The 15,753-nt window shown below is 41.6% G+C and overlaps 1 protein-coding gene across 11 annotated transcripts in view; it reads left to right on the top strand.

Moving 5' to 3' along the window:
* METTL17 (methyltransferase like 17) overlaps nucleotides 1-15,753 on the top strand; it is a 63,869-nt gene that overhangs the window by 29,029 nt on the left and 19,087 nt on the right. For 9 of the 11 annotated variants that reach the window (XM_085895378.1, XM_085895386.1, XM_085895383.1 and 6 more), the window contains 3 exons: nucleotides 8,206-8,326; nucleotides 11,639-11,720; nucleotides 15,304-15,377. In XM_085895378.1, the coding sequence (XP_085751504.1) occupies nucleotides 8,206-8,326; nucleotides 11,639-11,720; nucleotides 15,304-15,377 (277 nt within the window). The remainder of the gene's footprint in view (nucleotides 1-8,205; nucleotides 8,327-11,638; nucleotides 11,721-15,303; nucleotides 15,378-15,753) is intronic. The other 2 variants (XM_085895387.1, XM_085895384.1) reach the window with 2 other exon arrangements.

Genomic DNA, 15,753 nt, shown 5'->3' with positions numbered 1-15,753 from the left:
TATATATATATATATATATATATATATATATATATATATATATATATATATATATATACACACGCCGGGCGTAGTGGCGTGCACCTGTAATCCGGATACTCGGAGGCTTGGGTTGGAGGATCGCTTGAGGATGAGGGTTCTGCACTGGGCAGGGTGGAGAGCAACCCGGAATCATGGCGAAACCCAAATCCTGATCCCTGTGTCGTAAGAGGCGACCAGGGTTGCGTCAGGAAGGGCATCCGGCGTAAAACCTGTGCCAAATCAGTATGCGGATCATAACGGATGATCCGCTGTGGCGACCCCTAATGGGAGCAGCCGAAAGATGAACTATATATATATATATATATATATATATATATATATATATATATATATATATATATATATATATATATATATATATATACAGTGGGGAGAACAAGTATTTGATACACTGCCGATTTTGCAGGTTTTCCCACTTACAAAGCAAGTAGAGGTCTGTAATTTTTATCATAGGTACACTTCAACTGTGAAAGACGGAATGTAAAAGAAAAATCCTGAAAATCACATTGTATGATTTTTAAATAATTAATTTGCATTTTATTGCATGAAATAAGTATTTTATACATCAGAAAAACAGAACTCAATATTTGGTACAGAAACCTTTGTTTGGAATTACAGAGATCAGACGTTTCCTGTAGTTCTTAACCAGGTTTGCACAGACTGCAGCAGGGATTTTGGCCCACTCCTCCATACAGATCTTCTCCAGATCCTTCAGGTTTCGGGGCTGTTGCTGGGCAACACAGACTTTCAGCTCCCTACAAAGATTTTCTATTGGGTTCAGGTCTGGAGACTGGCTCGGCCACTCCAGGACCTTGAGATGCTTCTTACGGAGCCACTCCTTAGTTGCCATGGCTGTGTGTTTCGGGTCGTTGTCATGCTGGAAGACCCAGCCACGCCCCATCTTCAATGCACTTGTTGAGGGAAGGAGGTTGTTGGCCAAGATCTCGCGATACATGGCCCCATCCATCCTCCCCTCAATACGGTGCAGTCGTCCTGTCGCCTTTGCAGAAAAGCATCCCCAAAGAATGATGTTTCTTCCTCCATGCTTCACGGTTGGGATGGTGTTTCATGGAGCCCCAGACCGAGGGAGATACTGTTATCTTGAACTTCTTCCATTTTCTAATAATTGCGCCAACAGTTGTTGCCTTCTCACCAAGCTGCTTGCCTATTGTCCTGTAGCCCATCCCAGCCTTGTGCAAGTCTACAATTTTGTCCCTCATGTCCTTAGACAGCTCTCTGGTCTTGCCCATTGTGGAGAGGTTGGAGTCTGATTGATTGAGTGTGGACAGCTGTCTTTTATGCAGATAACGAGTGCAAACAGGTGCAGTTAATACAGGTAATTAGTGGAGAATGGGAGGGCTTCTTAAAGACAAAACTAACAGGTCTGTGAGAGCCGGAATTCTTACTGGTTGGTGGGTGATCAAATACTTATTTCATGCAATAAAATGCAAATTAATTGTTTAAAAATCATACTATGTGATTTTCCGGATTTTTGTTTTGGATTCCATCTTTCACAGTTGAAGTGTACCTATGATAAAAAATTACAGACCTCTACGTGCTTTGTAAGTGGGAAAACCTGCAAAATCGGCAGTGTATCAAATACTTGTTCTCCCCAATATATATATATATATATATATATATATATATATATATATATATATATATATATATATATATATATATATATATATATATATATATATATATATATATATATATATACATATTGTTACGAATTTGGGAATTTGATTGCACACAACATTCAGTTTCCTTTAGTCAGCTATGTCGATAAGTGCTTGTTCCCGAGATAGCTCACCTTTCATTGTTTAAATGTTCAGAAATAGATTAGATGCATTGCGGATCGATTTAGTAGTTGGGGAACGAACAATGGAGACATCCCTCCCCCACTTCTGCGAAGAGCAAGAACCACCCTGCCTTCCCGTGACTCATGATGTCAAAAACTCCCTCCCACCCGTGGCTGAGCGGGGGTTGGAGCACGAGGGCATGAGTCGCGCCGAGATCGGGGAAAGGGCGGGAGAAGGATAAGAGGAGATCTTTTTCTTTTGTTCGTGGCCAGAGTTGGAGAGAGCAGAGTTGGAAAAGGGAGTTGAGGGGAGTCGTTCAGCAGACCGTCGGGTCCTGCTTGACTTGTGTTTGGGTTGAGGCCTGCGTAAGTTTTTTGCTTCGGCTGGCTCAGTGAGCTTCGGCTGAGGCCTGGCTCGGGAGGAGGCTTTTTGGAGGCTCTTTGCTTTGACGGTTCCGTGAGCTTCGGCTTCTGCTTGGCTCGGGAGAGCTTTTTGCTTCAAGCTGCCCTGTTTGGAAGGAAGTTAAGCCGGTCGCTCGGCTCGAGCTGTGAGTGGTGGCTTCTTCTTCTTGGTTCGTGGAGCTCTTTGTTCTCCATTTTGGTTCCCGGCTTGGTGCGACTCATCGACCTCTGCGTGGAGGTGGTTCCTCGGGGAAGCGACTCATCGACGGGAAGGATCAGCGCCTCGTCTCACCAGCACGTGTTGAGAAGCACGGGATGATTCGCGGGAGCTCGGGAAGGATCGCAGCTCACGGTGATTGGATCCAGCTTGCTCTCATTGGAGCCCGGGTCTGAACAACTTGAAGACCACACGAGGTGGAGAGGTTCGAGATAGGTTCTGGGTTTCAGCTCACCTGTCCTCCGAGCTGGAGCTCGTTATTACAGGCCTCTGCCACCATTTCTTGGGTGTGTGTGTGCGCGTACGTGTGTCCGTGGGCCCGTCTAATAAGTAGGAACTGCTGTTAAGTGCAAGTGACTGTACATAATAAGTAGACGGTTGTAGTTATTTTGTCGTGCTTTTGTTGCTTGTCTAATTGCATACGTGTTTTGCCTTGTTTAATTGCATACGTGCTTTATTATAATAAATGTCCTTGTGTGAATGTAAACCTGTTCGTTGCGTCCATTCCCTCATTGAACTGCCCCATCTTGCACTCGGAATATAGTTGGTTTTTAAATAACCGATAAATAGAATCGGGTCTGGCGATAATACCCGCTCGGTTATCCTGGAACGGAACGGACCGCTTAATCTTCGCCAAGGTACGGTCCCTCGGTAGGTTACCCGCACGGGTACTTAGGTATATCGATATTCTGCGATTGACCCTATTTCGCGCGGGTAGAATACGGACTGGGCCGTGGTGGTATTAAAAACCCACCCGTGACTGGTTTCTGGCTTTGTTCCAGAAAGTCACGACTGGATTGTCCGTTCGGTGGGCGAAGTGACCGCTATTGGTTAGACGCGGTTGTTCGCACGCCGGCGGGCGGGAAACTACAACAATATATATATATATATATATATATATATATATATATATATATATATATATATATATATATATATATATATATATATATATATATTGTTGCGGTCTTCGCGCCCGCCGGCGTGCGAACGGCCACGTAACTCGAATCGCGGCACGTCGCCCACCGGACGGACAATCCAGTCGTGACCCTCTCGGACTAACGCCGGGAACCAGTCACGGGTGGACCTTTCGGTCTCACCGCGATCGAGCCAATCAGCCCCCGCGTGGGATAGGGTTGCTCGCCAAATTCGACCTACCTAAGTACCCACGCGGAGGGTAGACCGGGCGATCGCACCTCGCCGCAGGTCGACTTCGGACACGGGCCACTTAAGCGACCCGTTCCGTACTATCAGAATAACCGAGCGGTGTTATCGTCGACCTCGACGGTTCGATTAATTATCGGGCGTACTCAGCCCACTACCAACCCTTTACGTGAAGCAAGATGAGGGTTCAATGGGGGAAAAGACGAAGCGAAGCGGGAGAACAGTTCAACAATAAAGCACATTTATTCGCGGCACACGGGAAGCACACAAATACAATTCCACCAACAGCACACAAAAAAAAGAAAACACAATTCCATTTACACAAAAAGCAAATATAAAAGTGAAAACACAGTGCAGAGCTAATACCGACTACCGAGCACACGGCAACACTTATACAATTCTACTTCACAGACGGCGCCGACAACACATACCCAAAACCAAGGAAAAGAACATCCCCAAGAATGAGGCAGGCCTGAGGCCGAGACCGGGTCGGGCCTACCCGTCTGGTGATGAGACGCGGAGCGGCGATGGCCCCGCAACCCGCGGGCCTCGTGGACGGTGCCTGGCAGGGGGTGGGAACGGGGCCCCCTTGGTCGCACTATCTCAGCGCGGGGGGAAACAGGAGGGGGTTGCTGATGCTCGGGGTATAGAGGATCTTTATTATCCCTGGTGTGCGTCTCCACCTCGGCCAGGTCGCGCTGCCGGCCTCCCTCGGGCGTGCAGCTCCTGGCACCGACGCGAGCACCCCCTCGTCCGGCTCTCTTCAGCTTCTCCAGCCACTGCAGGCTTCGGGCTCCAGACTTCCACACTCGTCCCCTCCGTTCCGACTCCTTCTCGTTCTCGTTCTCTTTTCGTTCTCGTTCTCCTTCGTTCCGACTCCTTCTCGTTCTCGTTTGCGACTCCTTCTCGTTCTGACTCCTTCTCGTTCTCGTTCTCGTTTTCGTTCTCCTTTTTGTTCCGACTCCTTCTCGTTCTCGTTCTCCTTCTCGTTCTCGTCCTGCTGACTCCTTCTCGTTCTCGTTCTCCTTCTCGTTCTGACTCCTTCTCGTTCTCCTTTCCCTCCGACTGACTCCTTCTTGCTGACTGACGAACACCGTCCTTTTATCCCCCCGTAACTTCGCCTTTGACCCCCTCCCTTTGACCTTTCACCTCGCTCCCCATTGGCCCGAGAAAAAGTGGGCGTGAAGGCTTTTTGATCCACAAATTTGCATATATCGATCGCCCTGGGGCGGGGCCAGTCGCCCCTCGCTCACCGATTGGACGGCAAAAAGTGGGCGTGTGTCGTTTTTGATCCGTTTTTGAAGCACAAAATCCGTGATTTTGTACACGCTGTTCAACGTGCGCCCTGCACGAGTCCAACACCGGTACCCACAGCGGGGCAAGAACGGTGGCGATGCTACGGTTGCGAGGTGTGACGTGAAGGTCGTGGCGGTTGTGGTGAAGCGGTGGTTGTGGTCGGTGGTTGATGTTGTGGTTGTGATCATGGCGGTTGGTCCAAAATAAAGATAGTAAAAGAAAAACGGCTATCCTAAAGAGTCGCAGCACGTATAAATGACATGTATTCCCACTAGACAACGGGTTTGGGCCTAACTACACATGCACTTACCGAGATACCTCACCTAAGGGACCTGAATGGTGGTTTGCGAATCTGGTAACCACAACAATATATATATATATATATATATATACAGTCATGCGCCACTTAACGACGGGGTTACGTTCTGAGAAACGCTTCGTTAACCGACGTCGTCGTTGAGCGAACATATTTTTTTTTTTTCGTTTTCGTTTTCGAACATCGTACTTACACAAAACTACACACCTGGGCTATGTGGTATAGCCTATTGCTCCTCGGATACAAACCTGTACAGCATGTTACTGTACTGAATACTGTCGGCAATTGCAACACACATCTAAGAGAGACGGAAGACACGTTAGTTTTACCTTTGTGCTGTTCATGACGGCCATCGGTGTTGTTAGCAGCAACTTACAATCTCCTCTCGCATCGATTATAGAAAGTTAAATAATTAGCGTTTGGATTTTATAAATACGTAATCATTGCATTGATATCATGTACAAAATGAAGAAACGAGCACCTGTCAATTGTGATATATATATATATATATATATATATATATATATATATATATATATATATATATATATATATATATATATATATGTATATATATATATATATATATATATATATATATATATATTTTCGGAACAGTGCGATTGTTTTAACAACATAAAAAGCTTCATTAAAAATAAATTTGTGTTTTAATCTCGATGAAAAGCAACGATTTATTCGCAGAATTCTTCAATTCAAAGGTAATTTACTTGCGAGAAGGTAAACGTGCAAACATTGGTTCAGTTTGAAAGCCGATTTCCTTGAATCCCGATTTAGCACGACCCTGTTTTTTTCGCGATGACATTTTAGGGAGTTTATCGCATTATAACAATCACATTATAACAGCGCCACACTGTCGTTTATTATCATTATGAGGTATTATGTACTGTACAGTGTACATAATTGTATGTGCTATTTTTATATGAGGCTACATCACTCGGCCATAGGAATTTTTCAGTTGCATAAAAAAAACAATTTTTCAGAGCTGGCAGACCCGTCTTATATGCGATCCGTCGTTAAGCGGCGCATGACTATATATATATATATATGTATATATGTATGTATATATATATATATATATATATATATATATATATATATATATATATATATATATATATATATATACATATATATATATATATATATATATATATATATATATAGTTATCACTCAGCCCTTCTAATCAAGAAGGCTGCTGAAAGCAACCAACAAAAGCTACACAAGGTTTGCATCCTTTGCATCTTTCTGCATCCTTTGCTGTTTAAGTTGCATCCTTTGCTGTTTAAAACCCTACCTGGGTTCTTCTTCAGCTGCAGTGCCCCCGATCGATATGCCCACGATTGCCATAGCTTTGCTTATTTTAGCCTTTTCTTAGAACATGACCTCACTGTACTGGTCTAACAGTAGCCTTGCAAATGGTCTCAGGCTTACAAATGCCTTAGGTAGTAGCATGTTTTGTGGGCTGTGCAGTATGTTTCTGGAGTAAGCACGGAGTGAAGGAAAAAGGCTGAACAAACTGTGACTGGCAGCTAAGGTAACGTGTTGAGTTGTGGTGATGTCGAAGCTATGTCATGCAGAACAAAGATGGCTCACATGATGAAGGCTGAAAGATGTGTTGTTATGTCTTTGGTTCCATGGACCACAGTGGCACAGTGAGGTACTCCAATGATAGTGGTTTCACAACCATTGTTAACAAAAATACGGTAGTATAGTTGGTTGATATATATATATATATGTATATATATATATATATGTATATATATATTTCTATATATATATATATATATATATATATATATATATATATATATATATATATATATATATATATATAACCAGGCGTAGTGGCGTGCGCCTGTAATCCGGCTACTCGGAAGCTTGGGTTGGAAGATCGCTTGAGGACGGGAGCTCTGCACCGGGCCATGCTATAAGAGGGTGTAGGGCAGCCCGGAATCATGGCGAAACCCAATCCATATCCCTGTGTCGTAAGAGGCGACCAGGATTGTCAGGAAGGGCATCCAGCGTAAAACCTGTGCCAAATCAGTATGCGGATCATAACGGATGATCCGCTGTGGCGACCCCTAACGGGAGCAGCCGAAAGACGGACAACATATATATATATATATATATATATATATATATATATATATATATATATATATATATATATATATATATATATATATATATATATACACACTGTCTTTTAAAGATGCCATTCATATCCCATAATTAAACTGGAACGGCACTTGGTAGAGTGCATACCCCCGCTAGGCAGAACAGTTTGTTTTGTTTCCCACTGATTGGCCAGGTAAGCATCCAGACCTTCACCAGAATGTAATTGGCTTGTTTTTGTCACCTACTTAAATCATCCACCATGTTTTGTCATAACTTATCCACAACTTTTTGAAATATGCTTTATATCATTTTTGGCCCCATCTATCAATGGTGAAGAATCACTTAGAAAATTCTCGAATCTTGATCTTAACAAAAATGGAATAAGCTCGTCCTTGTCACACACCTAACCTGTCCACCCAAGTTTCGTCTGAATCTGTCCGCATCTTTTTGAGATGTGCTATATATCATTTTTGGCCTAATTTCTCAATGGTGAAGAATCACTTAAAAAAAATTCTCGTGTCTGGATCGTCACCAAAATCGAATTGCTTCGTCCTTTTCACACACCCAACCTGTCTACCAAATTTCGTCTGAATCCGTCCATAACTTTTTGAGATATCCTGCTCACAGACAGACAAACGGGTGAAGACATAACCTCCATCCACCTTCGGTGGTGGAGGAAATAAAGTGAAATAGAACCATCAAGGTCGGTCTATTGTCACTGCATATTATAAGGTGTATTTGAAATATGTATTTTAACAGTTGAAGCCAATGTGCAGATGGGCATGAATCCTGCGTGTTAATATTTTTTGTTTTCTACTTTTCAGTCATATCTATGGGTTGTTTCGAAGAGAATAACCCATTGGTTAGAGAACAACAAGAGAAACGCCTTCAGAAGCTTGTTTTGAAAAATCTGCGAAATCGTACTTATTATTGGCAATCGCTCAAGTAAGTTTTGTTTTTAGTGATATGATAGATGTGTTTTACAACAGAAAATGCCTGTTACCAGCTTTTTCAATTTAAATCACACTTTTATGGAGTTTTGAAATGTTTTTCTTTGAGAGGTAAATTTCGTTGTGAAATGTATTAACAAGACATTTATTTCATAATTATAAACATATTTCTGATCTATCAGCAATTTTTTTTTCTTTTTATCATGTTTCAGTATTTATTTAAGAGCAACGGTCTTCTTTTTCACTCGTTTGTTTAAGTCACACACCAAAAGATTGTTGGGACTTTTTGGTACTTCCAGTTCTAGGTGTGCAGATGAGTCCTGTTTGTCTTGTCAGAAGCTAAATCGTCTTGCTCGATTATTTGAGTCCCCTTATCATAACTTCATTTTTCCATCGTTAAACATTGTTGTATTGATTGCCGTCCTCAAGTGTCCCACAATTTTTTTTTTTTACTTGCTATTTTTAACTTGTTGAGGTTTTGTCAGTCAGCCTCAGATGCTTGAATAGCATCCGTCCTTGTTCTTCATCCCCTTGTCTCGGTTCGCTATCATCCAAGCTCACCCCAAAACTGTTCTTTAAATAATGTATACATGTTCTTTGTATTTATCGTTGCACCCAACGTACCATACATTCCTCCCTCTCCGCAGAGCTTTCCCTCATTATTTGCTCTGCCTTATTCCGTTCTCCTCCTCTCACACCCCTCTTAATCTCCACAAACTTTCTCTCCTCACCCCTACTCTCTAATGTGTCAACCCCCAACCTTCACAATCTCTGTTCCTCCTCTACCTTCCCTTACAGCTTACATCGTGGGTCTTGAACGTCAGAGGGCTTTAATCAAATGTCTCAGCTCAGATCTGGGCTGCCTCTGCATGACCTGACATTATCCGTCTGACGGAGGATATTCCCCACTCATTTATCTCCCCATACCCTCCACCCATCAGTCACCACTGCCCTTTCCTCTTGTACTTTTACAGGTCGAGCTCTTGTCCTGCTGACAGTGTTGCTGTATATGTTTATAACCCACTTCGACACAGCACCTTGCTTTCCCCAACCACATGGGGGTATTTCTGGCTTTGTGCCTCTCATTGTAATAATCTCTTCTTTGTGTGTGGTCTGTCATTTCTCAGCTTCAAAGACTACTTATGAGGCTTGCTTTTCACACATGGATTCTCTTATATCCTCATATCCTAGTTGTGTTGTTTTCATCTTTGGAGCTGGTTAGAATTCAATCTTCAAGCTACAGTCCATGCATGGTGCAGGGTGTTTCATAAAAAAACGCAACCCAAAGTTGTTTTTATAATTTTTTAATTTTCCATTGAAACAACATGAAACTTGTACATGACAATCTTTTCTAATATTGAATAAAGTAACACACAAAAATCAAATGAGTAATTTCAGAAGACTGTTCACAAAACATGTTTTCAATGGCTGCTCTGCTGCAGCAGGCACAAATGGATCCTCTTGGTGAAGTTGTCAATAACTCGGCTGCATTCATGAACCGTAATAGCTTTGTTGGTGGCAATTGCATTTTGAGGTCATCAATAGTCTGAGGTCTCCCCAGTACACACCATTCTTTAGGTAACCCCAAAGATTGATGTCAGGTGGGTTGAGATCCAGAGTATGGGGTGTCCATTCAACATCTGTCCTTTTAGGGACAATTTTATTATGAATTTCTGTTGGAAGTGAGGTGTGGCCCCATCTTGCTGAAACACTTTAGAGTTAACATTACCACTTAAAAGAAAGTGGGCCTTGTCAGAACAGCACACATTACTCAGAAAATTTGGATCCCAACGCATTTTTTTCTCAAACCATTCACACATTGTCACACAAAGTGGTTTATCATTTTTGATTCACTTGTATCTGATCCAGGTATAGTTTTAGTTCCTGCTTCAGAATTATTTGTGTACTTGAAAGAGATAAGTTCAATTCTCGAGATCGATGATGTAGCGATTTCCTGGGGTTCCTCAAAACTGCTTCATGGATCATTTCAATGTTTTCTTATGATCTCGCTGTCCTTGGGCAACCAGACTTTGAGCAATGAAAATTTTGTACTGTCCCATGGCACTTTAGCCTCTATCAATCGACACATAGTAGACTTATCTGGGGATAATCTGGTCTCGAACTTCTTTTTGAATCGTGTTTGAGTCTGTTTAAATGACTTTGTGGCAAAGTAAGACTCCACAATAAAGATCCTTTCTTCAATTGTCCATGCTATCTTCGAAATTGACAGTATGACTGATGTTTACAGTTTTTCCTCCAAATCGAGGTTTCATCCAAACCTGCAATAGGAAACAAAATTTGCATTAATAAGAAAATTAAATTTCACATAACTTTAATAGGGTTGCATTTATTAATGAAGCACCCTGTATTGCAGCCAAGGTTGTTTTTTTTATTATTGTTATTTTATTTTATTTTTTTACAAAATGGCTTCCCTGACTCAGCCTGTCTCTTTTCTGACTCAAATTTCTACAAATAGGTCATAATTTATTAGGTTTAGTCGGGTGAAACTTCTCCTCAAGCCTGTTCTGCTCCTTCCCTCCTTGTGGCTCTTCTGATCATATCCTTGTGAAAGTGTTTGTGTTCTTGGCGGTCTTTTGAGTCAGCAAAGCAATTTGGTTTGGTCTGAATCCCTTTTTCCATTTCAGACTATTCCATTATGTCATTGGCTCGTGATGTCAACTTTTCCTAGTATTCCTTCCTCAGCAGATTGCTTTCTTTCCTTCAGCAGTTCATCCCATCATGCCTCTGATTGTCCTATTCAACGTACCCACCCTGGTCCATACTTGAGGGGTGTGGTGACGCAATCATGGAAAAGAAGCTTTCGCTTTCCATCTTTGCAAGGCAAACCCAACTGATGGGAACCTAAAGTCCCTCCACACAGCCTGAAACCAGTGTGTACTGTTTTAACTGAAAAGGCCAAAGTCCCTAATCCCTCCCTTCCACAACAACACATGGACTTCCTTTCCACTAAGGTTGAGAAGTTGGGTCAATTTTGACAGCTTTTCACTTGTACCTAACAGCATTGGCAGTGTAATCCTGAATGTAACATGCAACAGGACAATGTGAAAGGGAAGTCCATCATTTTTCTTGTTTCTACACCAGTTAAAAGGCTATTTGGGCTTTACCTGTACTACATTTATGTACAATTCCCCTTTTAGAATGTGGAAAGTGGGTATTGATTCCTGAATATTGTCTCTGAAATGTAACACATGTGACATGGAATCGGCCAGATATAGGTAGACGGTAGTATTTGTGTTTAATTTTGTTCAGGAATTTGTATGTATACTATATATCCTGGTACTTACAGTTATCAAGATGCCTTGGGCAGGCTGTACATGGCAGGCAGGATGGATGCCATATTTGCAGCAACAATGCGAGTATTTAGTGAGGTAAGTAGTTTCCTTTGTTGCCATTTTTAGTGCTCCAGTTACATTTATGTAGCCATTCTCACAAACTTCCTTTAATTTTATCCCCAACCTTTTTGAAGAAAAAAAAAAAACGGGGGGATATTGTAATTGGCTCTGTTTGTTTGTCCGTCTCTATCCATCCGTCTGTCACACTATCTCCTAAACGGTTGTGCAGAAATTCACCAAACTTGGTATTTATGATCACCACATGACATGAGGTGCAAGAGCAGTGTCTGGGGCAGGGTCAAAAGGTCAAAGACCAAAAAATGTAGTTACGGGCACATTATTGCAAAAAATGCAGTTACGTTGTTATTTGATTAAACATTAAAAAAAATGAAACTTTGAATAAGTAATGATCAGTTTAAGTCGTATCAGTTTACATCTTATCTTTTAATGTCGTTGGCAAATAGGTAACAAAATTATCAGTTGATGCCTGGTGTTCGCTTAATGGTTAGGGTGGTGGGCTTAGGATCCGATGGTCCTGAGTTCAAATCCCACTTGGCTGTTGAATTAATACCAGGTGGGGTTGACTGAGCCCGTCATCCTTCCGAGGTCGGCAAAATGAGTACCAGATTGCTGGTATCTGGTGTTGGAGTGGTGACCTGTCCAGGATTGTGCATAATAGCCTGGGAGACTGCTGAGGCAGCACCAACGCTCTGCACAGATTATGGTCCCAATGGATGGGTGGATTATCAGTTTAAGTTGTTGACAAATAATATGCTGTACAGTGTTATGAGAATATGGAGAAAATAATTAATAAGTAATTATGGAGAAAAGACCTTATCAGCCCCGCGCAGCGCTTCAATTGCAAGACGAACCGTTTATTTATTTATTTACCATTGAGCTTCAGTGTGTCTGTCCAAGCCATAACAATTTTACCATTTGAGCTTTTGTCATGAAATTGTCAATAAATCTTTATGATGAAAATATGGAGAACACAAATGAATAAAATATACATGGAGAACACAAATCATTCCTGGCAGAACTTATTGCCATCTTTCAACTTTGCTTTAGGAGGGAGTGTGGGGATTTACGTTGGTGAGTCATTGACTTCACTCTAGTCTTATATTTATTATTGTCATCTATCTCTGATTCTTGTATTTGCTCCACCACGTAATTGTATTGATTATTTGATTGAAGTTTTGGAAATGCCACACTGATTGATCATAATCACAAATTTCAGGGATAATCTTGGTGATTCCTTTGAACTTTAAATCTTTTGGTCTGCATGCTCACAATTAATGAATATGCAGTTTCTTTCCTGTCAGTGTTGAACTGGCCATTTAACGCATTTTCATTATTTAAATTCATAACAATAATCAAGTGCGTTTAGAAGTCATTTTGCACAGAGATCAAGGCTCATGAAAGGTCAACAGGACTAGCAATGAGATGGAGGTGATTGATGAATAAGGACATACAAATAAACAATATTGTTGGGAGACAGAGGAGGAGGTAAGTATAGGAATAGATGAGTTATTGAAAAATATATTCCCTTTTGAAAATAATCGAGCTTGGGACTTTACAGTCCTGCGAGTAAACAATGGGGTTAATGAGATACTGACAGGTATATTTTCAAATATTTTTAAGCATTGTAAACACTAGTAGGTGTCTGTAAAAAAAAAAAAAAAAAAAAAAAAAAAAAAAAAAATTATATATAAATATTCAAACCGCGAGCAACAAACAACAACCACGCAGACCGTTTCTTCGCTCTCGAGTGCCCGTACGTGCGTGGCCCAGAAGTTCGAATATTATTCGCAGTTACGATTATTCGCAATTTAGTTTTAATACCCAATTATTCAATTAGCGCCAACGTATTTTACCTTTTCGCAATGTCGTGGCAAGGAAAAACAAAAAGAGAAGAGAAGAGAGAGTAAAAAAATTACTTCCTGGTTCAGAGCACATCGGCACTCTGATGTTACCGAAATTTATGCACCGTCTAATATGAAAACGATCATAACTTGGCGCATTGTGTTTATCTATAAATGCGCATAAGAAATCGAGAAATTATTGGAATACATGAAGTCATCATTATCCGGAAGTCCGTACATTGTAACCCGTAATGGCGAATGCGGCTGAGTTTCCCTTCCCCATCAGCCATGCCCACGCAACAACGTGTCTTGTCATTGGTTTGGTAAATAAATGGCCATAACTTGGGAAGCACTTGTCCGATTAATATCAAACCTTGAAAAGGCACATCCTCAGGTCTCCAGCAATATATCTGGCAAGTTTCAATTAGATCGGACCAATGGTTGTCGAGAAACAACGGACACACACACACACACACACACACACACACACACACACACACACACACACACACACACACACACACACACACACACACACACACACACACACACACACACACACACACACACACACATACACATACACATACACATACACACACATACACACACATACACACACATACACACACATATACACACACATATACACACACATATACACACACATATACACACACATATACATACACATACACATACACACAGCTGGAATTATAGATAGATTATCTGGCAAGATTCCATTCCACTGTCCATGCTCTTTTCACAGCATCAGTGCTACTGGAGCAGTTTCATGGCAAGAACACACTGGTTGGTTTGCAATTGCATTTTGCAGTGGTAGTCAGTTCAGGTAATTGCAAAAAAAAATTCAAGTTGCTGGCAATTACTTGATTACTTTTTATCGAAAGACCGTGGGATCTTTAACGTCCACCAAATAACGATAGCAGATGCAGAATTGCCAAGTTGGATCCAAAAATATTATTGTCAGGCTACAAGGTGAGGTGCGACGGGGAGAGGGAGGGAGTGGGAGAGGTGTCGGAGGTGTGGGGTGCTGGGGTCTGCCCCAGGATACTGAAGTCGAGAGTAACACCAAAGTTATTCTTCCAACTGTCATGCACATGTTTCATTGAGCAAAATATGGTATCAATACCCCCTTCCTCAGGCAGGGATCAGGGGTTAAACCACTCGCATTCTTCCACATGTAGAGGTGGAAATTGCAAGTCATCTCCCCTGATTGGCCCACCTTTTTCGATTCTATAACGATCAGACATGCACTCATACACACATACATAGAGTTACATTATTTTAATATAGCTAGAAACACCCGATCCCTTCAGGAGTGGTCTGGACGGTGGGGAGGGGAATGGTAGGGGAGGTGGGGCAAACTATATTTTGTGCACTGCCATGTTTAGAGTCGAAAAATCTAACGATTGGAAAGGAGTTTGGGATATGGCTTCCAAGGAGAAACTAAAGAGTCAGAGCTTCCTCTATGAGGTACAGAAATGATGCAGTGTTACCAACCCATAGAGCATAGCCACACTCCATAGCATTGCAGATAAATGCCTTGTACATTATTAAGAGGTGTTAACGTCAAAAAAGGGTCTTGTTTCTATGATACAAATGCATACATTTTATACTTGCAATCGCATGCTGTGCCTCATTCAACTGATTTTAATATATATCTGTAAGCAGTCCCTTATTTCTTAATTTTGTAAATGGAGTAATCTTTCGATGTGTTATTGTGTCTTCCATGACAGATTAAGAGGAGGATTCCAGACTTTGTCCCACACTCTATTATGGACTTTGGTTCAGGAACTGGAAGCAGCATTTGGTTAGTTAAAAAGTACAGCACAGTATTCATAAAATGTCCCATTTTTGAAGATTATAATGAACATTTATTTTTGAGGGAATCTGCTTTATGCATCATCAATGTACCATACTGTTGACAGAATGTTGGTGCTAGTGAAGCAGTCCCTGAGCAAAGCTTGGAGTGGATGGTTTGCAGGCAGTTTGGGCAGGGTTTTGGAATTTGGTCATTGTGCCAGCGATAACTCGCCTACTCTTCTCGAAGGACACCATGGGATCTTTAATGTCCGTTAACATAACCAGTGCTGGCAGATGGGTTCTCTGGCTTAACACCCACAATTCAACACAGTGTAGGCATTTGTTAAATACTGTACCGGCTTCCTTGAAGCCTTAATTAACGT

Source organism: Eptatretus burgeri, chromosome 9 (genome assembly GCF_056783735.1).
Source record: "Eptatretus burgeri isolate ZD-2024b chromosome 9, Ebu_testis_v1, whole genome shotgun sequence".
NCBI classification, from domain to species: domain Eukaryota; kingdom Metazoa; phylum Chordata; class Myxini; order Myxiniformes; family Myxinidae; genus Eptatretus; species Eptatretus burgeri.
The sequence above is the reverse complement of the archived record's forward strand: the minus strand, read 5'-3'. Positions and strand labels throughout refer to the sequence as shown.